At 46.7% G+C, this 25,662-nt stretch overlaps 1 protein-coding gene across 1 annotated transcript in view; it reads left to right on the top strand.

The window, feature by feature from the left end:
- The window catches only part of CFAP61 (cilia and flagella associated protein 61), a 676,218-nt gene that overhangs the window by 633,838 nt on the left and 16,718 nt on the right, over positions 1-25,662 (top strand). The window contains exon 26 of the mRNA XM_030196227.1: positions 18,326-18,416. Within this exon, the coding sequence (XP_030052087.1) occupies positions 18,326-18,416 (91 nt within the window). The remainder of the gene's footprint in view (positions 1-18,325; positions 18,417-25,662) is intronic.

Genomic DNA, 25,662 nt, shown 5'->3' with positions numbered 1-25,662 from the left:
AGACCCATCTTCTGATCCCCTTTTCCCCCTCAGAACAGCAACTGACCCTCCAAGGATTCCCCACATCATTTAGCCCCTCCCCTCCCCATTCTAGCTTCTCAATTCCTGGTCAGAAATGATGCCTACTTGCACCTGCCCATCGCAGCTTCCTGTTCAAAATGGCTGCTGCAGCTACTAGTGGCAGCCTGACTATAACACCAAAATGCTTCAAGACTGCCACTAGAGATACTTTGGTAGTAAAGTGAGGCTATTATTAGTGGTTGTGGCAGCCATTTTGAAGGGGAGGCCACAATGGGCAGTAATGAGTTGGCATTGCTCGTGCCAATTCTCCACTAGACTACCAGGGATCCGGAAGCTAGGCTCAGGGGGGCTTACAGGTGTGGTGGGATCCTTAGGGAGGGGAGGTCAGTTGCTGTTCTGGGGGGTAGGTGGGAGGGAAGAGGATTACTTGTTGTTCCGGGTGGAGGGAGAGAGGGGGGATCATAACCCTTCAGGCTGGTACCCAGAAGTTATGCAGGTACTGGTCGATATTCAGAGCTGACATCTGCATAGCTAAGTGAGCATAGTTAGGACAGCTTTTTGTGTGATCCTATAAACCCACTTAGCTATATGGGCACCAGCACCGAATATTGTTGGCATCCACTTAACTGCTGGCTCCTCCCTGACTCTGTTCCTTTCATGCCCCTGTACAGCCCAGTTCCAAAATGGCTAGTTAGTGTCGATACTCAGAGACACTGCATAGTTAAATGCCACAGAATATCGGCAGATAGCCAGCCTCAAGTGATGTAAGCAGGCAAGAGCCTTTCCTGCCTGTTTAAATTGCTTTGAATATCAACCCCTATACTTATTGAAAAAATGAATGGCACAAAACCAGGAGCTTCCAAGTGGAGAAGTTAGCTGTTCCATGTGAAGGTGGAGATTTTGCAACTTTCATATGTAAGTGGGGTGCCTCCACGTGTAACTGTCCCATTTTACCAGGGCCGTGCCTAGGGTCTCTGGCGCCCCCCTGCAGACTATCAGTTGGCGCCCCCCCCCCGTGAAAATGATCACCCCCCCCCCCCCCCATAAAAATGATCGCTCACCACTTGCCACACTGAAAGGAATTATCAGCAATATTCTTAGAAACAAATTGCTAACATTGCAAAATAAGATAGCAGATGTAAATTCTCAAAGTGGACATATTCCAAACGCTAAAATGAAAATAAAATAATTTTTTTCTACCTTTGTTGTCTGGTGACTTTCTTTTTTCAATCATGCTGGTCCAGTATCTGATTCTGCTGCTATCTGTCCTCTTAACTCCATTTCCAGGGCTTCCTTTCCATTTATTTCTTTACTTTTCTCCTTTCTTCTTCATTTCTTACTCTATATCCATTTCCAGCAATTTCTCCTCTCTCCCTGGGTCCTGCCCTCCCATCCATGTCTATTCTTGTCCCTCTCTGCCCTTCCCTCCTCCATCCATAGCCAGCAATCCTCCTCTCTCCCCTCCCCTCCATTTCCAGCAATTTGTCCTCTCCCTGGGCCCCCATGTCCATCCTTGTCCCTCTCTGCCCTTCCCTCCTCCATCCATAGCCAGCAATCCTCTCTCCCCTCCCCTTCCAGCAATTTGTCCTCTCCCTGGGCCCTGCCCTCCCATCCATGCCTCTCTGCCCTCCCATCCATTCAGGGTCTGCCCTCCCTCTCACTCCCCATTCCATCCAGGATCTATCCCCCCTCTCTCACTGCCCCCTCTTTTCGGCTCCCAGTTCCCACCTGCGGCTGCCCTTAGTTCCAGATCCATTGATTCTCCCATCCACCCCTGCCCAGGAATGACCCCATTCTCCCTCCTGCTCACTTTTCAGACCCCAGTTCCAGCTCCATGCCCCTTCTCCCATCTGTCTCCCACCCAGTCCCTTCTGCCCATCCGAGTCCCCCTCACCCCATCTGGCTCCCACCCAGTCCCTTCTGCTATCCAAGTGCCCCCCACTCTCACCCCATCTGTCTCCCACCCAGTCCCTTCTGCCCATCCGAGTCCCCCTCACCCCATCTGGCTCCCACCCAGTCCCTTCTGCCCATCCGAGTCCCCCTCACCCCATCTGTCTCCCACCCAGTCCCTTCTGCTATCCGAGTCCTCCCCCACCTTCACGGGCACCCCATCTGTCCCCCACCCTCACCCTGCCTCGTCTTCTCCCTGCCACCCGGTCTTTAAAAAGAAATTGCCGACGTGATAGCGAGCGCAGCACCTCGTGTGCAAGTAAAAGAAGCGAATCCGATCATCTCATTGGGCCTTCCTTCACTGTCCCGCCCTAGAGGAAATAGGAAGTTGCGTCAGAGGAGGGCGGGACAGTGAGGGAAGGCCCAATGAGATGATCGGATCCGCTTCTTTTACTTCCACACGAGGTGCTGCGCTCGCTCGGCAAATAAATTTAAAGGGCTGGTGCGGGAGGGGGGGGTGCCAGGATGAAGAGCAGCGGGAGCGGCGGCACCCCCCTCTCTGGTGCCAAAAGATTTAAAGTCCTCAGCGGGGCGAGGGTAAGCACCGCGGCGGCGCCCTCCAGAGGTGGGCGCCCCCCTGCGGCGCTTACCTCGCTTACCGCATCGGCACGGCCCTGCATTTTACATTCATTCACATGCAAGTGTTGCCAAGTAGTGAGGCCATAATTTTAACCTGTTTCATTTTGGATGCAAAAATAAACAATATGGGATTAAGCAGAAAGACTCCCTTAATCCCTCTTGTAAAGCCCTGGCTAAAATGAGCACTATTTTAAAACCTATGTGTGCCTGTTGAGCTGATGTAAAACCCGACGTGGATATTCCCCATACGTGAATTCCCTTTATAAAATAGGGAATATATGTACAGATTTTAATTTTGGTATGAACAAAAACGAAGATCAACTTCACTGCATAAACAACTGATAATCATCAAAATCTCACTCAGTGAAGAAAAGCGTGTGACTTAAGTGAAACGGGGAAAATGTCTCATACACCTGTGGCAAAACCGTAATTTTTCAGATGCACACAGCGTAAAAATTAATCATAGACATCAAAAACCCCCAAACACTTTTTTTATATATTTATCTTTTGAAATTGTCAAAAAGAATTTTAGTTTTCTTAATCTTTTCTCAGTCAACCAAACTACAGCATGCTAACAACAAAGAATTGAATCACTTATCTTCAGCCTGCTGTCCAGTTCATATGCAGGGTAGTACACCTCCGCTTCCAGAAAGAACAAAAGTGCAGTCCCAACGGTCTTGTTTCGCTCTGCTTCTTCAGGGAACCACACCACAGACCATCACAATTCTGGAAACACACAACAAATGATGTAAAATGGCCATGAACTGAAAAATAAAACAGTCACTATAATAATGATGCTAGCATCAGAACGCTGGAGAGTTAACTTCCCACTGCCTTCATACTGGCAAACATCAGAGCAGGATAGACGGCTGGTTATAACCCATCCATATCCAATCACGGGTTGCCACGTGGTCCTCAGCTGATTGTTGCACAGCCAATCACTATCAAACAAGAACGTTCAATGACGTTTTTCAAAACTTTACAAAATTTTAATTTCACTTATTTTAATTAATTTTTATTGTCACCAATACAATACAAAATCACATCCACAATGTAGCGAATGCTGTCAAGTGCCATTCAGTACAGTGTATATCCCAAACAACATCCGGTACTAAACAAAAATCCAACAGTTTAGACTGTACAATCCCATATGCGTATCGGCTTTTTCAAAACCCCTTAATTTCACTTATTCTATGCCCAAATCACACACCCTTGAAATCTATGCATGGTGTGAGATCTCCACATGAAAAATAGCATCTTTCTGAAATCAGTATTTACATGTATGTAAATTATGCTATTTACACATGGATATGTCTCTAAAGCAAGGGTTCTCAACCCAGTCCTCAGGATTAACCCAGCCAGTCAGGTTCACAGGATACCCACAATGAATACGCATTGAATGGAAATCTATTTCATGCATATTCATTGTGAGTATCCTGTGAACCTGACTGGCTAGGTGTGTCCTGAGGACTGGGCTGAGAACCACTGTTCTAAAGTAGTGGCTGTAGTGTACATTACATCAGTGGTTCCCAGACCTGGTTCCGGAGGCACCCCAGTCAGTACGGTTTTAAGGATATTCACAGTGATAGGAGTGTACTACCGTCCGCCTGGCCAAGACGAGCAGACGGATGCAGCAATGTCAAGGGAAATTAGGGAAGCGAATAAAAAGGGCAATGTAATAGTAATGGGTGACTTCAATTATCTGGATATAGACTGGGTTAATGAAACATCGGTACACGCAAGGGAGGTGAAATTTCTTGATGAAATCAAGGACGGCTTCATGGAACAGCTGGTTCAGGAGCCGACAAGAGAAGGAAAAATACTAGACTTAATCATTAGTGGAGCTCATGATCTGGTTCGGGGGGTAACGGTGCGAGGGCCACTTGATAACAGTGATCATAATATGATCGGTTTCGATATTGGCTACGAAGTAAGTGAACTCAGGAAATCAAATACACTAGCGTTTAACTTTAGAAAAGGAGACTACAATAAAACAAGAAGAACGGTGAAAAAAAGACTGAAGGGAGCGGCTGAAAGGGTAAAAAACTTGAATCAGGCATGGATGCTGTTCAAAAACACCATCCTAGAAGTACAGGACAAATATATTCTGCGTATTAGAAAAAGAGGAAAAAAGACCAAACGTCAGCTGGCGTGGCTAAATGGTAAGGTAAAGGAAACTATTAGAGCCAAAAAACAATCCTTCAGAAAATGGAGAAGGGAACAGACTGAAGACAATAAGATAAAGTATAAGGAATGTCAAGCCAAATGCAAAAAGGAGATAAGGAGGGCTAAGAAGGATTTTGAAAAAAAGTTAGCGTTAGAAGCAAAAACACATAGCAAATTTTTTTTAGGTATATTAAAAGCAGAAAGCTGGCTAAAGAATCGGTAGGGCCGCTGGATGACTGTAGTGTTAAAGGGGCAATCAGGGAAGACAAAGCTGTAGCAGAGAAATTGAATGAATTCTTTGCTTCGGTCTTCACCGAGGAGGATTTGGGAGGGATACCGGTGTCGGAAAAGGTATTTGAAATGGACGAGTCAGAAAGACTAAATGATTTCTCTGTAAACTTAGAGATGTAATGGGGCAGTTCTGCAAACTGAAAAGTAATACATCGCCGGGACCGGATGGTATTCATCCCAGAGTATTAATAGAGCTGAAAATGAACTTGTGGAGCTACTGTTAGTAATATGCAATTTATCCCTAAAATCAGGTGTGGTACCGGAAGATTGGAGGATGGCCAATGTAATGCCGATTTTTAAAAAGGGTTCCAGAGGAGATCCGGGAAATTATAGACTGGTGAGTCTGACATCGGTGCCGGGAAAAATGGTGGAGGCTATTATTAAGAATAAAATTACAGAGCACATACAAAAGCATGGGCTATTGAGACAGTCAGCACGGATTTAGTGAAGGGAAGTCTTGCCTCACAAATCTACTGCATTTTTTCGAGGGGGTGGACAAAGGGGAGCCGGTGGATATTGTATATCTAGATTTTCAGAAGGCGTTTGACAAAGTGCCTCATGAAAGACTCCAAAGGAAACTGGAGAATCATGGGATCGGAGGCAGTGTATTATTATGGATTAAGAGCTGGTTAAAAGATAGGAAGCAGAGAGTAGGGTTGAATGGTCATTATTCTCGATGGAGAAGGGTAGTTAGTGGGGTCCCTCAGGGGTCTGTGCTGGGACCGCTGCTTTTTAACATATTTATAAATGACCTTGAGATGGGCGTAACTAGTGAGGTAATTAAATTCGCAGATGACACAAAGTTATCCAGGGTTGTCTCATCGCGGGAGGAGTGTGAAAGATTACAAGAGGACCTCATGAGACTGGGGAATTGGGCGTTCAAATGGCAGATGAAGTTCAACGTTGACAAGTGCAAAGTGATGCATGTGGGAAGGAGGAACCCGAATTACAGCTGTGTCATGCAAGGTTCCGCTTTAGGAGTTACGGACCAAGAAGGGATCTGGGAGTCATTGTGGATAGGACGTTAAAATCTTCAGCTCAATGTGCTGCGGCGGCTAAGAAGGCGAACTGAATGTTGAGTATTATTAGAAAAGGGATGGAAAACAAGCATGAGGATGTTATAATGCCATTATATCGCTCCATGGTGCGACCCCACCTGGAGTATTGTGTTCAGTTCTGGTCGTCTCATCTCAAAAAAGATATAAAGCAATTGGAGAAGGTGCAGAGAAGGGTGACGAAAATGATAAAAGGAATGGGACGACTACCTTATGAGGAGAGGCTAAGAAGGCTAGGACTCTTTAGCCTGGAGAAAAGGCGTCTGAGGGGTGATATGATAGAGGTCTACAAAATAATGAGTGGGGTAGAGCGGACAGATGTGAAGCGTTTGTTTACACTTTCTAACAATAATAGAACCAGGGGTCACAAGATGAAATTAGAATGTGGTAGGTTTAAAACAAATCGGAGATAGTTTTTCTTTACTCAGTGCGTGGTTAGACTCTGGAACTCATTGCCGGAGAAGGTATTAAATGCATGTTTCCCAAATTATTAAAATGGAAATGTCATATTAATCTCATGCACACCATTTTCGTAAAAATACACACTTCTAATGCAATTTGGGCATTTGTACTAGGCTTATTGCTAATGATCACGTTTAAAAGATCAGACAGCAAGTACTCATGGCACTAGTTTAATTCTGGCCTTGCTGAGTTTAAAGGGGGTCTGGACAGATTCCTGAAGGAAAAGTCCATTGATCGTTATTAAATTTGGGGGTTTTGCCAGGTTATTGGGGCTTGGATTGGCCGCTGTCGGAGACAGAGTGCTGAGCTTGATGGACCTTTGGTCTTTTCCCAGCGTGGCAGTGCTTATGTACTTATGTACAATGAATATTCATGAGATAGATTTGCATACAGTGGAGGCAGTACATGGAAATTTCTCTCATGAATATTCATTGTAGGTATTCTGAAACCCTGACTGGCTGGGGTGCCTCCAGGACCAGGTTTGGCAACCACTGCATTATACTGTTTTGATTAATAAGCCCCCATAAATTGGTATCTTAAAAAAATAAAACATCAAGATCCACTTTAAAGAATTAAATAATGTAGGTCAGTGGTTCCCACCTGGCCCTAGAGGCACCCCAGCTAGTCAGAGTTTTAGGATATCCACAATGAATATTCATAAGAGAGATTTGTATGCAGTGAAGGCAGTGCATGCAGATATCTCTCGTGAATATTCATTTATTTATTTTATTTTTTGCATTTGTATCCCACAATTTCCCCATCTATTTGCAGGCTCAGTGTGGCTTACATTATGCCGTAGTGGCGATCGCCATTTCCGGAGTGAGAAATACAGAGTCCATAACTGATAGAATAAATTATAGAGTAAGGTAGATGGTGCCTCCAGGACCAGGTTTGGGAACCACTGGTGTAATGGAAGAGTAGTTAGTGCAGTGGGCTGGGAACCAAGGAAAACAGTGTTCAAATCGGACTTCACCCATAGATGTTCCTTGTGACCTTGGACAAGTCACTTCACCCCCCATTGCCTTGGATACAATTGTAAAGGTTGATATTCAGCTAGCAATGGTCAGCATTTTTTCACCACCGCTGGCTTTATGTCCAGATATTCAATGCTGAGCCATATCCTGGCACTGTCGTTGAATATCCGGGTATACGTAGCTAGCCAGCACTTAACTAGTTAAGTACCAATATTCATCCTTAACCGGTTAAATTGGCCAGCGATAGGATTGCTATTTATGCTGTAACTTAACCCATTAAATGCTGACTCTGTCCCTGGACCACCACTGAGTAGCTGGTTTCAGCCTAGGCAGTTAGTGCTGATATTCAGCATCACTGTCTGATTAAGCGCTACTGTATATCAGCGGATAGTCCCCCACAGGTGATTTAACTGGTTAGGAGCCTTTCCTGCCAGGTTAAATTACTTTGAATATTGATCTACCAAGTTCTTTTTCACATGTATGTAGAATGGGAAAAGTGTTATAAAATCAAGAACTGTAGATTGTAAACTTTCTAGTGTACAGCAACAACTACCTTAAGGTAATCTTTGGAAAGTAAGTAATCAAATGCAAAGCCAAATTCTGGGTGGCTGAACCTAAAAGAAGCCAAAAATACCCCTCTAATTCTATAAGTGGCATGCACAGTTACACACCCAATTTCATGCATAGTTGTAGAATACTACCACTAATGTGAGTAACTTCCCCCCTTTTTAGGAAGCCATGTGGTAATGCCGACACAGCCCATTCATTTTGAATGGGCTGTGTCGGCATTACTGCACCGGCAGCCTCTAGTGTGGCTTTGTAAAAGAGGGGTTAATTAATTAATTGGCCTTTATTTGATAATTGATAACTATCAATAATTGGCCTTAACTGGGACTCACTGTAACAAATTTGCAGTTTTGCACATGAGTTATAACCCTACTATAAAGTGCGCATGGTGTAAGTGATGATACCTAAACGTTGGGGCATAAATGCCGACTTATACTATCGTTCTGTAATGGAACATAAGTGCTTAATTGTCATTATAAGAATTCATGCTTATCGTACAAGGCGCCTAACTTTAGGTGATCTTTCTTGAATTGGCCCCATTAATGGTGGTCAGAAAACACCCGTCTTCATTGTAGGATTGTTTTTAACTAAGCATCTTGGGGGAGATTCTATATATGGCACCTGCAAAATCCATTCAGAAATCATTTTCACCTTTGCGTATTCTATAAGATTTAGGCACGGTATATAGAATACGCTTAGTTGATATCCCAGCTGCTAAAACTACACGCATCCATTTATACCAATGAAAACGTGGTGTAAATCCCTGCATGTGGATTTACTTGGCCTGGGCCATATTCTATAATAACGCACCTAAGTTTAGGAATGCCCACAAAACACCCATTTCCCTGACCATAGCCATGCCCCTTTTGAACTATGTGCTTTAAAATTTAGGGTCAGTTTATTGCAGTATACGCTTAGCAAGTTATGCAAATAAATTCTAATTATTGCCAATTAGTGCTCATTATTGCTTGTTAAGTTCTGTTAACAACACCGATTGGCTTGTTAAGCCAATAAAGTTACACGTGTTTTAATGGAATACGCTTAGATTTAGGCATGCAACACTAGGCATGATATATAGAATCTGGCAGCATATGTTTTAATCCAACTTTACATTTTCTTGTGTCTTTGTTCACGTTGATTTATTTTTTACCTCTAGCTTCAGCATGGGCCCCAGTGGTAATAAACTGGAACTGGCAATAAGCCGGTGCACCTTTTGATGTCAATTACTGTAAGAGGAAAGATTATTATAAAGACCCTTTTAACCTTTCCAAATGGAGACTGCTTATGACCTAAACGCTATGCTCTCTGACAAATTAATGCCTGTAACATAGATCACACTCTTTCATCCATAGCTTTGTGCCATTCATGCAAAAACTGGAAGTGATGGCACTCCCTATATAATTACTGTATTAAATTGATATTAATGTACACCATTTATGTCACAAATGTCATATCCTTAACCCATGTGAAAATGAAAGAGTTCCTATCCTAGACAAAGGCAAATCTGCTGGCACAGTATTGCAATTCCTTCCTGGTTTTATGGTATTTATTTTTCATCCTTCCATTTTCGCATTAGTTATAAATAACATTTTTTTAATTGAAAATAATGGCTCAAAGCCTGTTTTTGACACATTTCTTTATCCTTTTTTTTTTTTTAAACACTTTATGACCCAATGGATGGGAGAGGCAATCTTCAAAAATTTGGTGCTGGTAAATGTGCTTACCTATATAAAAAGGCCACAAGAAACTTAGGGGGTCTTTTACTAAAGCTTAGCTCGAGTTATCTGTAGTATATTTTCATTCACAGCAAAAAAGGGATGCAGTGGGAAAGTACTTAAGGGGGTTTCATTTTGAAATCCCCAGGGCAGTAATGATTTTTTTTTTTTACTGTACAGGATTTGATTACACACTTCACCATGTTAGCTTGAAGTGGGTTACAGTGTAGATCATTTTCCTAGTGGGCTCACAAAGGGACCCTATTACTAAGCCACGGTAGGCACTTGCGCATGCCCTACCATATGCCAAAAAGCACTTCCTCAAGATGCGTTGAAGCTCCCACGGTAGAATGCCAATCAGTGCACGCTAATCCAGTGCTAAAATAGTTTTTATTTTTTGGCATTGGTGGTGTGTCTATGGGCCGAGAGTAGGCATACCAGTGGCTTAGCTACGTGGGGCCACGGGGGTCTGGGCCCCCATAAATTTGGCCCTGGACCCCCCTGCCGATGACCCTCTCGACCCCCCCCTCCCACCGCCAACGCTCCCCCGCCGCCGCCGTCACCTACCTTTGCTGGCGGGGGATCCCAACCCCTGCCAGCCGAGGGCCTCATCTTTCGGCGCAAGGCTTTGTTCTGTTTCTTAGAGTCTGACGTCCTGCACATACGTGCAGGACGTCAGACTCACAGAAATAGAACGAAGCCTTGCGCCAAAAGAAGAGGACCTCGGCTGGTGGGGGTTGGGATCCCCCGCCAGCAAAGGTAGGCGACTGCGGGGGAGGGTTGGCGACGGGAGGGAGAGTCGAGTGGGTCGTCGGCAGGGGGGGATGGGCCAAAGTTGGTGGCGGCTGGGCGGTTGGCAATGGCAGGCAGGGGGGGTCGGCGGCACTGAAGGAGGCTAAAATGTGCCCTCTCACCTCGGGCTCTGGATTCCCCTCCCGCCGAAGTGTGGCTACACCCCTGAGGCATACCCTGCGCTAATCAGGTAGTGGGTACATTTCTGCACACTGTCTGATTAACACGGGAGTAGCATGGGAGTCCTTACCGCCTAGTAAATAGGTGGCAGTAAGGGGTCCTGTGGTAATGGCCAAGCACTAATTGTTAGATTAGCCTGTGGCCATTACAGGGAGATATACAAATGTGGCAATTTTACTGCCACGGTAAAAGTGACTGCTGCATGCAGTAAACCCACATGCCACAAACAGCGCTGGCCACTTTTGAGCACAGCTTAGTAAAAGTGCCTCTAAGTTTGTACCTGAGGCAATGCAATGGAAGATGAAGTTTCACAAGGAGCTTCAGCAGGATGAAACCCCACATACCCTGGTTCACCATCCACTGCTCTACAGTTAAGCAAGTCCTCCTGACTTGCAAACTTTTTGAACTTTTTATTTTTAGAAAATTACCATTGCCCATGAATTCTTTAAAACACAAAACTCTCCACCTGCTCAAAAGTAGGCACAAAATCTGTGGGTGTATGTTGACCCCTATTTTTTAATGGAAAACACTGCAGAATGTTTTGTTTCCCTTTGCAGGTCCACGTGGAATGTAAAAATTATCCCAATAATTCTCAAATGTAAAATAAAGGGGTATGTGTCCTATACCAGTAGAAATACAGGTACCATATTCTTCAGCCTCATAGAGAAGAATTGAACCATAGAGATAGTGGATAGGCAGAGTGTCCAGACAAAAGGGTAAGAATATTTGAGAGTGGAAGCAGCATGGTGCGCTGCCCCCTTTTCTCCTATGTTGACTGAGAGGAAAGCAAAGCAACACTCTTCTGGTATTCACTCCATAACTCTAAGAAGCTCAAATATGAAATTACATACCTACTACTAGTTGTCTATGGCCTATTATACAAATCTACCATTGTAACTAAGGACTAGAAAACAGCCATTGAAATGCCAATTGGTTTTTTTTAAGGGCTTAATGGGTGATATAAGTAACTATAAACCAGTGAATGTGATGTTATCAAGTGAAAACAAGACTAATAGGGGTCTTTTTACTAAGCTGTAGTAAAAAGTGGCCTGTGGTAGTGCGAGCACATCTTTTGGGCGTGCGCTGGGCCATCTTTTACTGCATCTAGGAAAAAGGGCCTTTTTTAAGGGGCTGGAAAATTGACATGTGCTAAAATTGAAACCAGTATATGTCCATTTTTGACCTGAGACCTTACCGCCACCCATTGACCTAGTGGTAAGGTCTCACAAGTATGTGTGGCTGAACTCATTGAGGTAAAAACTGTTGAGAAGCCATCAGCAAGAGTTGGTGGCTGCACTCTAAGGTCACAGAAACTTTTTTCTGGATGAAACCCTGTTCTATACTTTAATTTACAATGTTAAATGATCAGCATCATTTATTGTAAAAACAGAAGGACTATGGAGCTATAGCATCTGCTGGAGGCAAGGAGAAACTGAAGACAGTATCAACTTTAATGGCATCAAAACATAAATATATGCCCAAGAACCAAGACAGATCTTGATCTTTCAACTCGTGAGGAGCATCAAGCTCTGAACACTTGAACACAAAGCCGAGGGGAAACAGCATCAAAGGTTCATTAAAGGCAAAAGCTTATCAGTCCCTGTCCTGTTTGTTTTCCTCAAATAGCAAAGGGATTCTGGAGACTATCCAGCTTATTTTCTAAAATGATGGGCGCCCATATTTCGACCCAAATCGGGAGATGGGCGCCCATCTCGCAAAGGCGCCCAAATTGGTATAATCGAAAGCCGATTTTAGGCGCCTGCAACTGCACTCCGTCACGGAAACGGCCAAAGTTGTCAGGGGGGGTGTCAGAGGTGTGGTGAAGGCGGGACTGGGGCGTGTTTATCGGCCGAGAGAGATGGGCGCCTTCGGCCGATAATAGAAAAAAATGGGCGTTTTTAGCGAGAATTTAGGTCACTTTTTTGGACCCTTTTTTTTCACGAACAAGTCCCCAAAAAGTGCCCTAAATGACCAGATGACCACCGGAGGGAGTCAGGGGTGGTTACTAACCCCCTCACACACAAAAAAAACCCAACTTTAACAACTTTTTTTGCCAGCCTGTATGCCAGCCTCAAATGCCATACCCAGCTCCATCACAGCAGTATGCAGGTCCCTGGAGCAGTTGTTAGTGGGTGCAGTGGACTTCAGGCAGGTGGACCCAGGCCCACCCCCCTACCTGTTACACTTGTGGTGGTTAATGTTGAGCCCTCCAAAAAACCCCAAAACCCACTGTACCCACATGCAGGTGCCCCCTTCACCCCTTAGGGCTATGGTAATGGTGTAGACTTGTGGGCAGGGGGATTTGGGGGGCTCAGCACACAAGGGAAGGGTGCTATGCACCTGGGAGCTATTTAAAAAATGTTTTAATTTGAAAAAGTGCCCCCTAGGGTGCCCAGTTGGTATCCTGGCATGTGAGGGGGACCAGTGCACTATGAATCCTGGCCTCTCCCACTACCCAATGCCTTGAAATTGTTCGTTTTTGAGCTGAAAAACGCTCAAATCCTAGGCATTTGCCCCGCACAACCCGTATTATCGAATAAAAGATGGGTGCCCATCTATTTTCAAAAATATGGTTTGTCCCACCCCTTCGCGTGGCCGCCCATGGAGATGGGCACCCACTTACGATTATGCCCCTCCACGTATTGATCACCAAAGCAGCTGCATCTGAGGGTAAATCTGCCTCCCATCAAGGACACTTGTTGCACTGGTTTCTGGAGGTCCAGCTTCTAGGTTTCATCACTCCCCAGGCAGGGGTGTAGCCAGACCTTGATGGGAGGGGGGGCAGAGCCCAAGGTGGGGGGCACATTTTGGCCCGCCTCCCCGCCGCTGCCCTCCCGCAACCACTTCCGCCCCCCCCCCCACGGCCACTACCACCTCCCCGCTGCCGCCCTACCGCCGCTTCCACCCCCCACCACCACTGCTTAAGTACCTTGGCTGGCGGGGGTCCCTGCCAGGCAATGTGAGACCAGCGTGGGGCAAAGAAGCCAGGGTCCAGTTTAAAGATAGGGGTAATGGTTTTTTTAAAGTCTTTATGGAGAGGCCCACAATGGTATTTGTGGGCTATAAGCTCTGCATAATAATAATAATGATCATCATCAGTTGGACTTTTCAGTCTTTGGAGAGGAACTATAGAGGAGCATAGCAAAGAGGGTAGCAGCAGAATGCAGAAGAGTGTGTTTCGATTAGTTCCACTCCACTTAAGGTGTCAAAGGACCAACCCTCTGTTGTCTCATCATAGGTGCTAATCTTCTTAGCACTGGCACTGGGGTTTCAATATTAAGAGACTGGTTTAATGCTGAGCACACAGCATCACAGCCCAACAGGATCAGAAAGGGAAGCTTCCTCAGGTACCAACACATGAACCTAAGAAATGCTATTTGGCATCAAGAGATAGCCAACTCACTCACTGGTCACAACCAGCTCAGAAATCAACTCAAATTGTAATTGAAAGTGACTCTGGCAAACATTTGGGCCCCTGTACATGTAAAGTTTGCTGGGTTTGGAAGAGACATACTGATTTGACCTCCTATTAAACTTTTCTTCTCCATAGACAAGGACTAGGTCCTCCGTTTGGTCTGAGAACTTTTTCTTTGCAGGTTCTGTGCAGCTTACAGTCAAGTCCATACATTTGATATGGGGGCTGAAGAAGCAGAACACCCCTTTTTGATCTCCTGAAGAATCTGGATGCCCCTAAATAGTTGGTGGCAGACCCATCACCTTCTGTAACAGGATGTACGGAAACCCCCATATTGGGCAATCCCAGTTGGGAAGAAGATGGAGTTTAATGGCCAGAGAGCTGAAGAATTTGATCAATCCCAGTTGCTCTTAAGACATGTTAAAGTGTTGCAATTACACACATTAAAAATACACATTAACATAAATGCACACCACTTTGCACCTCTAGAGGTATAGAAAAGATGTGTTAATATCCACATTAGCATGAATGTACATGTTAATTTAACCTATAGTATGTTATATTTAAAAGAGTTGATATGCATGGGTTTTTTTTATTTTAGCAGTTTATTTAAATATTTATACATTAATGTAAATTAATGTGAAAATCTGCACATCAGCAGTAGCACTAACTCATTAACTTGCTTTAATGACTTTTTAATATGCATTAAGGAGTCACACAGGTATTAACACACATTGAGTGCCTGTGTCACTGCTAATGCAATTTAGTAAATATGCCCCTTAATGTCAGAAACAATGAATACATATAATCTTAGTAACTGATAATTTATAATAAGAAAATTGAACCATCATACAGTGCTATTCTGTTTCACTAAAAAGAAAAAGAGAGACAAGATGGCCACAATATTTCACAGTATTCTATAGCCTAAACTTAAAATGCTGTAGCCATCCAATTGATAAATTTTAGAATAAAAAAATGAAATAAAGACATGCATGCACTCTTGGTTTAAAATAGCCTTCTACTTGTAACACAGAACCATGGATTTTTGATACGAGGTTCCTGAATAAAGGAGACAGGCAAGGTGTTCTATAGAGTTACAAATAGTAATTAAAAAAAAAAAAAGACACCAACTAGTGTTTAGCAGATTTACCACAGTCTGTTTAATCTGATGGTTTATTCTTTGAAGCCCTGATTCCAACCTGTTGCCTAGATGTTAATCTTCAGTGTAGATGGACTTTACATTCCAGAAAAGCTGGAATTGCACCAGCAGATTGGCTGACATAAACCTTTTCTGATCATAAAACCTCTTTGTACGGGAGATGGATACCCTGGGGAAGAATTTAAATCTGGTCCATAACCATTTGCAAGGGCTAATTTTATAGGGGCTTTTGTCCCTGCTGGCCATGGGTGACAATAATGCTTTATGTATAACCATTGTTTTGGGATTGTAATAGAGCAAACTAATTCTGATTAATTCTAGCCATGCATTAAAGACTTCATTTGTGGGTGTGCCGCTTAAAGCTCACATAACATTTGAGAAAGTACCTAGAAGAACATTTGGCAACTAGATAATCTAGAATTTATAGAAAGTGAATAAATTATCTTTTGTATATGTTTTCAAGGTCATAATGAAACTATTTTGCAATTAACAATGCATATATATAATCTTATTACTAGCACTGGCCACATTCAAAGTGGAAGATCTAATGGAGGACAGAACTGTATTTGTATCACTAGGACAATGTGAAGTGTTTCAAAGCTACTTAAATGTATGATTGACTTTCAGTTAGTTATGATTTGCAGTGACAAACGTGGGGACCTTTTACTGAGCTGCATGAGGTGCTAACGTGTGCCCAACATCTAAAAATGGAGTATCACAGGATGTGTTCAGGCGTCCTGCTGTAACTCTAAAATGTGCACATGCTGTGTGCTAAAAAAATAGTTCTCATTTTTTCAGGGGGTGTGGCATGAGTGGAGAATAAATGTTCCTGTGCTAGCCAGTTAGTGCATCCACATTACCTTGTGCTAACTTCTTACAGAATAGGTGGCTGTAAGTGCTCATGCGATAATTTTTTTTAAATGGCTGCATGCTAATGGAAACATTAGCACATGAAGACAAAACAGTAGTGGAGCACACAATCCACTGATGGAACCAGAAAGGACTTTATTACCAGCATTAGTACATCCTATATAATAATTCACCTCCAACGTTCTGACTTGCCTGGGACCGTGGCTCATTCCGAGTTGGTCTGCTAGGTGCCGTAGATCAGGCTGACATCACCGTAGCCATTATAATGTCAACCCGGGGGGAAAAAAAACATGCTTCACAGATGATCCATGTCCAGAGGAGGGTCGCTGGACATGGGTGGCTGGAGGGGGGGCAGGGGAGAGAGGAGGGTCGCTGGACATGGGTGGCAGGAGGGGGGGCAGGGGAGAGAGGAGGTTCACTGGACATGGGTGGCTGCAGTGGGCACAGGGGGAGAGGAGGGTCAGTGGACATGGGTGGCTGCAGGGGGAGAGGAGGGTCGCTGGGCATGGGTGGCTGCAGGGGAGCCGAGGAAAACCTTGCTAGCGCCCATTTCATTTGTGTCAGAAATGGGCCTTTTTTACTAGTAAGTACATAAGCATCGCCATGCTGGGACAGACCAAAGGTCCATCAAGCCCAATTCCCTGTCACCGACGAAAATCCCAACACAGCTGTTTCAGCACTAACAGTGCCTTCGGCAGGGGTCATATATTCTCACGGTAACATCGATGCAAATAACTTGCAAGAGTGAACACTGGTTAAAAATCCTCAGTCAGCTAAGTGACTTAGTTCTCCGCCAATTTGGAAAATCATTCTAATCAAAAGAGCTGTAACTATGGCACAAGAAACCATCCACAGTTCCAATAAAGGAATGTATGAGACTTCTGACGCAGGCTCTGTTAGTGCCGAAACACAGCTGTGTCGGGTCTTTTCGTAGATACTACTGATTCTGTCCTTTCTGGTTCCATCAGTGGATTGTGTGCTCCACTACTGTTTTGTCTTCATTGGTTCTACTCATGGAGTGTTTTCTCCTTCTTTGGTTCTCTGTCAATCTTAGCACATGGCCATGAATGCCAAAAAAATAGAAAACTGGCCATTTTATGGCTGCAGTAAAAATGGCCTTAGCACACAGGAAAGTCCCATGTAAGGGCACATTAAGCAATGTTTTGCTGCAGCGTAGTTAAAAGGACCCCATAGATTATAAGCCTTCCAGGAACAGGAAAATACCTACTGTACCTGAATTTAACTCACCTTCAGCTACAACTAAGAAAGGCATGAACCAAACCCTAATAAAGAAATAACAATTATAATAATATACAGGGGTCATTTACTGACATTTAGTGCATGTTGTCAGCCATGTCAGAGATAACAGATGATAATGAGGTTAGTGCATGCTAGCCTTCAGTAAATGACCCCCAAAGTGCACATTTTTTGTTTTCTTCTATTGAATTTCTATCTTTCTTTGCCTTTTTTCATTTTGTATCATTGTTTCTTTACATGTAATAATTGTGGTTGAAAATTGTCTCTTTATGTATGTATTCACTGAGATAATTTTCTTGATAAGATGTTAAATATTCAAACAATTTTCTATAGCCTAGTCCTGAAAATGAAAACAGCTAAAAGCTCTCCTTCCAAATCAGAAGTTTATCATGTAACCGATAGTCCGAGGACCTTATTACAACACCATGGTGACCTGTTTTCTGCCATCTATTAATCCTGAAACCTTAATGCTGAACAACATTTGTGTCATTGTCTACACAAATTTAATTTGTTTATGCAGCAGTTCAGTTAATCCTGCAATCTGCTTTTTTCAAATGAGGACAGATAATGGAGACACTGTCCTTTGCAGGTCTTCAGGCTTTTAAATTCTGATAAAATCAGGATTCTTCACTGGGTCTTGCCACAGCTCTGAATTAAGCCACTTTAAATGTAATTACTAGAGCTGGCTGTACATCAGGAACATCCATTAAAAAAATTGATTGACCGTGCTGTTATGGGAGGCATTTCATGAACAAACGATCATGATGGGTCCAGAGCTGTAAATTATAAAAGCAAAAAAAGCAGGTAAATACTTTATTAGTGGTTAATGAGAGGTTCACTAGATAACTCAATTTCTTCTCTTTTGCAACCAGCTACTTCAGAGAACCTTGGTCCCTGGCCATCTATCACGATCGGTTTATTGATTTTAAGCAAGAAGTGCGCCAAATCCTTGCATCTAGCCAAGTAAGAAAAATCTCTAACGAGTACAATTATTAAGAAGATATTAGTATCTTATTATCTGCTCTGTATCTTTCCATATTCATGTTTTTGTTCTGATCTCCTGAAATAAGTACTATGTATTTATTATAGAAAATCAAACATGGGGCCATCCCTGTGGCACAGTGATAGTGCTACTTACTATGGGGGCAGTGTTATAAAGGGACTCAGGTGTGGGTATGTTCCAACTCGAAGTGTGTGAACATTTACACATCCTCCTGAGCAGGTGCAAATATTCACAGCTTCATTTTAGCCATATGTTAGGGGGGTGGGGACAGTGGCGTACCAAGGGGGGGGCGGTGGGGGCGGTCTGCCCCGGGTGCATGCCGCTGGGGGGTGTCGCGGCACGTGCCTGCTGCGAGAGTTCGCTAACTTCTCTCGTTCGCTGCAGCTCCCTCTGCCCCGGAACAGGTTACTTCCTGTTCCGGGGCAGAGGGAGCTGCAGCGAACGAGCAAAGTTAGTAAACTCGCAGCAGGCGCGCGCTCCGGCACCCCCCCCCCCCCCAGCGGCATGCACCTGGGGGGGGGGCTCTTTCGCCGGGGGGGGGGTCCGCGCGGCATGGGGGGGGGGGGGGTGCTGCACCCGGGGGGGCAGGGCGCTGCCCCGGGTGTCCGCCCCCCTAGGAACGCCACTGGGTGGGGTCCATCAATGAATTCACACCTCAGGTCCCCCACAGAACATTCATTTGTCCTGTCTCCTTGGTAAAAGGGAGTTATATCCATCATGTGAGGAAGTCTTCAGCTGACAGATCTTGGGGATCCTCATTAGCTAAAGTATTTATATTTTGAGATGGGAGGTATTGGGGGAGGAATGAAGAGAAGGGGGCAGGGCAGACCTAGAGAAAAAATTTTCTGCCCACCCATTTTGAGCTCAAGCCCACCCAAAAGTGGCTGACTGGCTACGCCAATTGCTGAGATTGCAAACAAGGTCCATAGCACCTCAGCTTTAGGGCATTCCCTACAAAGTTTAGCATGATTAAACAAGCATTGCGTCGGCTGAATGCTTTTCAGATACAAAATATAAAATGAAATTCCTTTATATCCTGCTAGGCCAGTCCAAACTGAAGGGTTATGCCACTCTACTAGCAGATGAAGGCAGAGAAGTTGAGCTTTCCAGTGACATCACCAGAATATGGAGTGGTACAGCCTGTAATTTGTCAGTATTTCTCTGCTTCCAGCAGATGATGCAAATTGGAGTGGTGCAGCAGGATCCTTCAGGAGTTCTAAATTCTCTATGATACAGTCTACAGATTGAGTCCTTTGGCCAGTGCCAACTGTCAGGAATTGGTCTATGGACCTTTGCCCTACTTGAGCTTGGTGAGGTTTTTGCCCCTTGTAGCCCCATGCCTTAGCTCACGGGCCTGGCAGTGGTTCCACTGGGCCTCTGCCAGCAGGGATGAGTACTTTTCCCCTTGCCCCTAATATCTGGTGGTCTCTGCATAGGGAGAGAAGAAAAAGATATGAGAAGAAATTGGAAGCCTGCTCAATAAAGTTTATTTTTAAAAAGAACCTCTTAAGCAGCAAGCCATTCAAGCAGAGGCAGTGGCTGAGGGATTCTGAAAGTGAGACACTTCAGAAATCTTGGGCTATAAGAAGGGGGGGGGGGTCCAGAGTGAGTCCTCTGATGCCAGTGGCAGGTGCTGTGGGTTCTATGGGAGCTGTCATGTCACCTAGTTCACAATAAGCATTTCTCTGGTGCTCTATTTGCGTCCGATGTCAGTGGCTGTAAGAAATTGCAGTCATGGATAGGGCAGATTAAGAGAGATGCTGTGGGCTGCTATTTTATGGCACATATTAGTTTGGGAGATCACACTGGTTGTTTATGCCCTGAATGAAGAACAGAGGGTGTTTTATGCCAATTTACACCAGATGAAGCCTCCCTTGCAATGAGTCTGGTTATTTTGGCAGGGAACTTAAATAGTTGCATGCATTCTAATCTGGATAGTACAGGTCAGCAAGGTGAGGGGGGGATAGGTCCTTGATTGCTTTGCTTCCACCCACCTGGGTCTGCTCTTCCTCTGCCTGGCTTCCCTTGCTTCTCTCCTATTGGTCTTCCAGTTCCTCCTTTCCCTGTTCTTGTCCTATGGCTGTGCCCCTTCTCCATACTGATGTCAGACGCCAGCACTTTATCAGCTGAGCTCTCCCTGGACTCCATGCTTTGGCTTCTACTTTGGTAGGTGTTTCTAACTCTGTAGTCTGCTTCTTATCTACTGGTCCCTCGTTACTTACGTTTGCCTGTACCTGGATTACTCTCTTGCCTGCCGCACGCCTACTGACTTGCCTGTACCTGGATTACTCTCTTGTCTGCTGCCTGCCTACTGACTGCCGCTTGTACCTGGATTACTCTCTTGACCTGCTGCCTGCCTGGCCGATACATTCATCACCCCACTTCCAGCTCCGTCCTGTAAGTCCTGCAGGCCGCCCGCACCTAGGGGCTCAATCTCTGGGGAACGGCGGTCAGTGCAGGTAAACCCATGGTTGTCCAGCCGCCAAGCAGAACCTGGTCCGAGTACTGGGCTCAGCAGCACTCTACTTGGTACAAGAACTCACAAGTCTGACAGGTAAGAGCATCATCCACTGCTGTGTGATTCCACTTTTTTCTCTGGTGCCTACTGGACATATTCTTGCATTGATTATTCATTCCTAGATGTTCGATTGAGGGGGTGGGAGCACTCTCCTCAAATTGGTAACATCACTTTCTCTGATCATGCTTCCTATGTTGTAACCATTCTAGATATATAATCTAAATCTAGGGATCTTTCTCCGAGGACAAGCAGGCTGCTTGTTCTCACTGATGGGTGACGTCCACGGCAGCCCCTCCAATCGGAACTTCACTAGCAAAGGCCTTTGCTAGTCCTCGCGCGCCCATGCGCACCGCGCATGCGCGGCCGTCTTCCCGCCCAAACCAGCTCGTGTTCGTCAGTCTTCTTTTGTCCGCGCTCGGTACGGTCGTGTTTGCGCCGTTCACGCCCCTTAAGTTGACCCTCGCGCGTCTTTTGACTTTTTCGCTCTAAAAAAAAAAAAAAAGGGCTTTCAGAGAAGGGCCTTTCGGTCTTTTTCCCTTCCCCATATTTCTAGTTTTTGGCCCCAATAAGTTTTCTTTCGTTTTCGGGGTAGGCCCCTTTGAGGCCTCGGGTCGAGTTTTTTTCTCCCCCTCTTTTTGGCGCCTTACCGCAATTACGAGTTTTGATTTCGCCGGCGTGATTTTTCCGCCCATGTCATCGAAGTCTCCCAGCGGCTTCAAGAAGTGCACCCAGTGCGCCCGGGTAATCTCGCTCACTGATAGGCACGCGTCGTGTCTTCAGTGTCTGGGGGCTGGGCACCGCCCGCAGGCCTGCAGTCTTTGCGCCCTTTTACAGAAAAGGACTCAGGTAGCGAGATTGGCCCAGTGGAACGTTTTGTTCTCGGGCTCTTCGTCGGCATCGGCACCGGGAGTATCGAGTGCATCGACGTCGACAGCGTCAAGACCTCCGCCCTCGGCCGCGACTGTATCGATTGCATCGAGGCATCGACCCTCAGCATCGTCGGGGCCGAGACATCGGAAGGCTGCGTCGGCGTCGGTGGTACCGGGACCTCCACTAGTGCTGATGTCGTCGGACGGTGGTGCTTCGTCTGGAGTGCAGGTGAGGGCTGTCCATTCCCCTGCTGGTGGCGGTGAGCCTTCGGGTGGGTCTCCCCCTAACCTGAGGGCTCCTCCGGTACAACCCCCCTGAGACCGACCTTCTTCGGCCTCGGCCCCGAGGAAGCGACAGCTGGATTCTACGTCCTCCTCATCGGTACAAGGAAGCTCCGGTGACATCCTTCGTTTGAAAAAGTCAAAGAAGCATCGACACCGGTCTCCTTCCCGCGTCGGTACCGAGAGCTCTGGGTCGCCGAGGGAGTCGGCACCCAGCAGGCATCGGCACCGGGAAGACCGCTCACCCTCTGTTCAGGAGGTGTCAATGCGCTCCACCTTGGACAGCCCGGAACAGCCTCCATGCCCGGAACAGACTCTGACTTCGACTCCTGCATCGGCTTCCATGTCTTTCTCCACAGCCGCCCTGCACGAGAGTCTCCGGGCCGTTCTCCCAGAGATCCTGGGAGAGCTGTTGCGCCCTTCCCCTCCGGTACCGTGGGTGCTTGCGCCACCGGTACCGTCGAGTGAGGGGCTGACTGGCCCCTAGCCCGGGGTGAGGTCTCCGACATCGGTGCCGCTTGTGGTACCGACTGCGGTCGCCTCCCAGGAAGGCTCCCCGATGACGTCGGCGGAGGGAGCTTCGCCGGTGCGGGCGAGGGAGTCTATCTCTCGACGCTCCCACCGTGGCCGTGGTTCCACGGAGTCGAGCCGGGCATGGCTTCAGACACAGGTTCGTGAACTTGTGTCTGATACCGATGGTGAGGCCTCGTGGGAGGAGGAGGAGGACATCAGGTATTTCTCTGACGAGGAGTCTGATGGCCTTCCTTCTGATCCCACTCCCTCCCCTGAAAGGCAGCTTTCTCCTCCCGAGAGTCTGTCTTTTGCGGCCTTTGTCCGGGAGATGTCTACGGCCATCCCCTTCCCGGTGGTTATGGAGGACGAGCCCAGGGCTGAAATGTTTGAGCTCCTGGACTATCCTTCTCCACCTAAGGAAGCGTCCACAGTACCCATGCATCATGTCCTAAAAAAGACATTGCTGGCGAACTGGACCAAGCCTTTAAGTAATCCCCACATTCCCAAGAAGATCGAGTCCCAGTACCGGGTCCATGGGGACCCAGAGCTGATGCGCACTCAGTTGCCTCACGACTCTGGAGTTGTGGATTTGGCCCTAAAGAAGGCTAAGAGTTCTAGAGAGCATGCTTCGGCGCCCCCGGGCAAAGACTCTAGAACCTTAGACTCCTTTGGGAGGAAGGCCTACCATTCCTCTATGCTCGTGGCCAAAATTCAGTCTTACCAGCTCTACACGAGCATTCACATGCGGAACAATGTGCGGCAGTTGGCGGGCTTGGTGGACAAGCTCCCTCCTGAGCAAGCCAAGCCATTTCAGGAGGTGGTCAGGCAGCTGAAGGCGTGCAGAAAATTCCTGGCCAGAGGGGTGTATGACACCTTTGATGTTGCGTCCAGGGCCGCTGCTCAAGATGTGGTGATGCGCAGACTCTCATGGCTGCATGCCTCCGACCTGGAGAATAGGATCCAGCAGCGGATTGCGGACTCGCCTTGCCGTGCGGACAATATTTTTGGAGAGAAGGTCGAACAGGTGGTAGAGCAGCTCCACCAGCGGGATACCGCTCTCGACAAGTTCTCCCGCCGGCAGCCTTCAGCTTCTACCTCCACAGGTAGACGTTTTTATGGGGGAAGGAAGACTGTTCCCTACTCTTCTGGTAAGCGTAGGTACAACCTCTTTCTCGACAGCCTGCGGCCCAGGCTAAGCCCCAGCGCGCTCGCTCTCGTCAGCAGCGTGCGCCTCAGCAAGGCCCCTCGGCTCCCCAGCAAAAGCAAGGGACGAGCTTTTGACTGGCTCCAGCAGAGCATAGCCGACATCCAAGTGTCAGTGCCGGGCGATCTGCCGGTCGGAGGGAGGTTGAAAGTTTTTCGCCAAAGGTGGCCTCTCATAACCTCTGATCAGTTGGTTTTTCAAATAGTCCGGCAAGGATACACCCTCAATTTGGCCTCAAAACCTCCAAATTGTCCACCGGGAGCTCAGTCTTACAGCTTCCAGCACAAGCAGGTACTTGCAGAGGAACTCTCCGCCCTTCTCAGCGCCAATGCAGTCGAACCCGTGCCATCCGGGCAAGAAGGGCTGGGATTCTATTCCAGGTACTTCCTTGTGGAAAAGAAAACAGGGGGGATGCGTCCCATCCTAGACCTAAGGGCCCTGAACAAATATCTGGTCAAGGAAAAGTTCAGGATGCTTTCCCTGGGCACCCTTCTCCCCATGATTCAGGAAAAAGATTGGCTATGCTCTCTGGACTTGAAGGACGCCTACACGCACATCCTGATACTGCCAGCTCACAGACAGTATCTGCGATTTCAGCTGGGCACACGTCACTTCCAGTACTGTGTGCTACCCTTTGGGCTCGCCTCTGCGCCCAGAGTGTTCACGAAGTGCTTGGCTGTAGTAGCAGCAGCACTTCGCAGGCTGGGGGTACACGTGTTCCCATATCTCGACGATTGGCTGGTGAAGAACACATCCGAGGCAGGAGCTCTACAGTCCATGCAGATGACTATTCGCCTCCTGGAGCTACTGGGGTTTGTGATAAATTATCCAAAGTCCCATCTTCTCCCAGTACAGAGACTCGAATTCATAGGAGCTCCGCTGGATTCTCGGACGGCTCGTGCCTATCTCCCAGAGTCGAGGGCCAACAACTTGTTGTCCCTCGTCTCACGGGTGCGAGCGTCCCAGCAGATCACAGCTCGGCAGATGTTGAGATTGCTGGGCCACATGGCCTCCACAGTTCATGTGACTCCCATGGCCCGCCTTCAAATGAGATCTGCTCAATGGACCCTAGCTTCCCAGTGGTTTCAGGCTGCTGGGGATCTAGAAGACGTGATCCACCTGTCCACGAGTTTTCTCAAATCCCTGTATTGGTGGACGATTTGGTCCAATTTGACTCTGGGACGTCCTTTCCAAATTCCTCAGCCACAAAAAGTGCTGACTACGGATGCGTCTCTCCTGGGGTGGGGAGCTCATGTCGATGGGCTTCACACCCAGGGAAGCTGGTCCCTCCAGGAACACGATTTGCAGGTCAATCTCCTGGAGTTACGAGCGGTCTGGAACGCTCTGAAGGCTTTCAGAGATCGGCTGTCCCACCAAATTATCCAAATTCAGACAGACAACCAGGTTGCCATGTATTACATCAACAAGCAGGGGGGCACCGGATCTCGCCCCCTGTGTCAGGAAGCCGTCAGCATGTGGCTTTGGGCTCGCCGTCAGGGCATGGTGCTCCAAGCCACTTATCTGGCAGGCGTAAACAACAGTCTGGCCGACAGGTTGAGCAGGATTATGCAACCTCACGAGTGGTCGCTCAATTCCCGTGTAGTACGACAGATCTTCCAGGTGTGGGGCACCCCCTTGGTAGATCTCTTCGCATCTCGAGCCAACCACAAAGTCCCTCAGTTCTGTTCCAGGCTTCAGGCCCACGGCAGACTGGCATCGGATGCCTTCCTCCTGGACTGGGGGGAGGGTCTGCTGTATGCTTATCCTCCCATATCTCTGGTGGGGAAGACTTTGTTGAAACTCAAGCAAGACCGAGGCAC

The sequence above is a fragment of the Microcaecilia unicolor genome, chromosome 3 (genome assembly GCF_901765095.1).
Source record: "Microcaecilia unicolor chromosome 3, aMicUni1.1, whole genome shotgun sequence".
Classification (NCBI taxonomy): Eukaryota; Metazoa; Chordata; class Amphibia; order Gymnophiona; family Siphonopidae; genus Microcaecilia; species Microcaecilia unicolor.
Note: the sequence above shows the minus strand (reverse complement) of the source record. Positions and strands in the feature narration are given on the sequence as shown.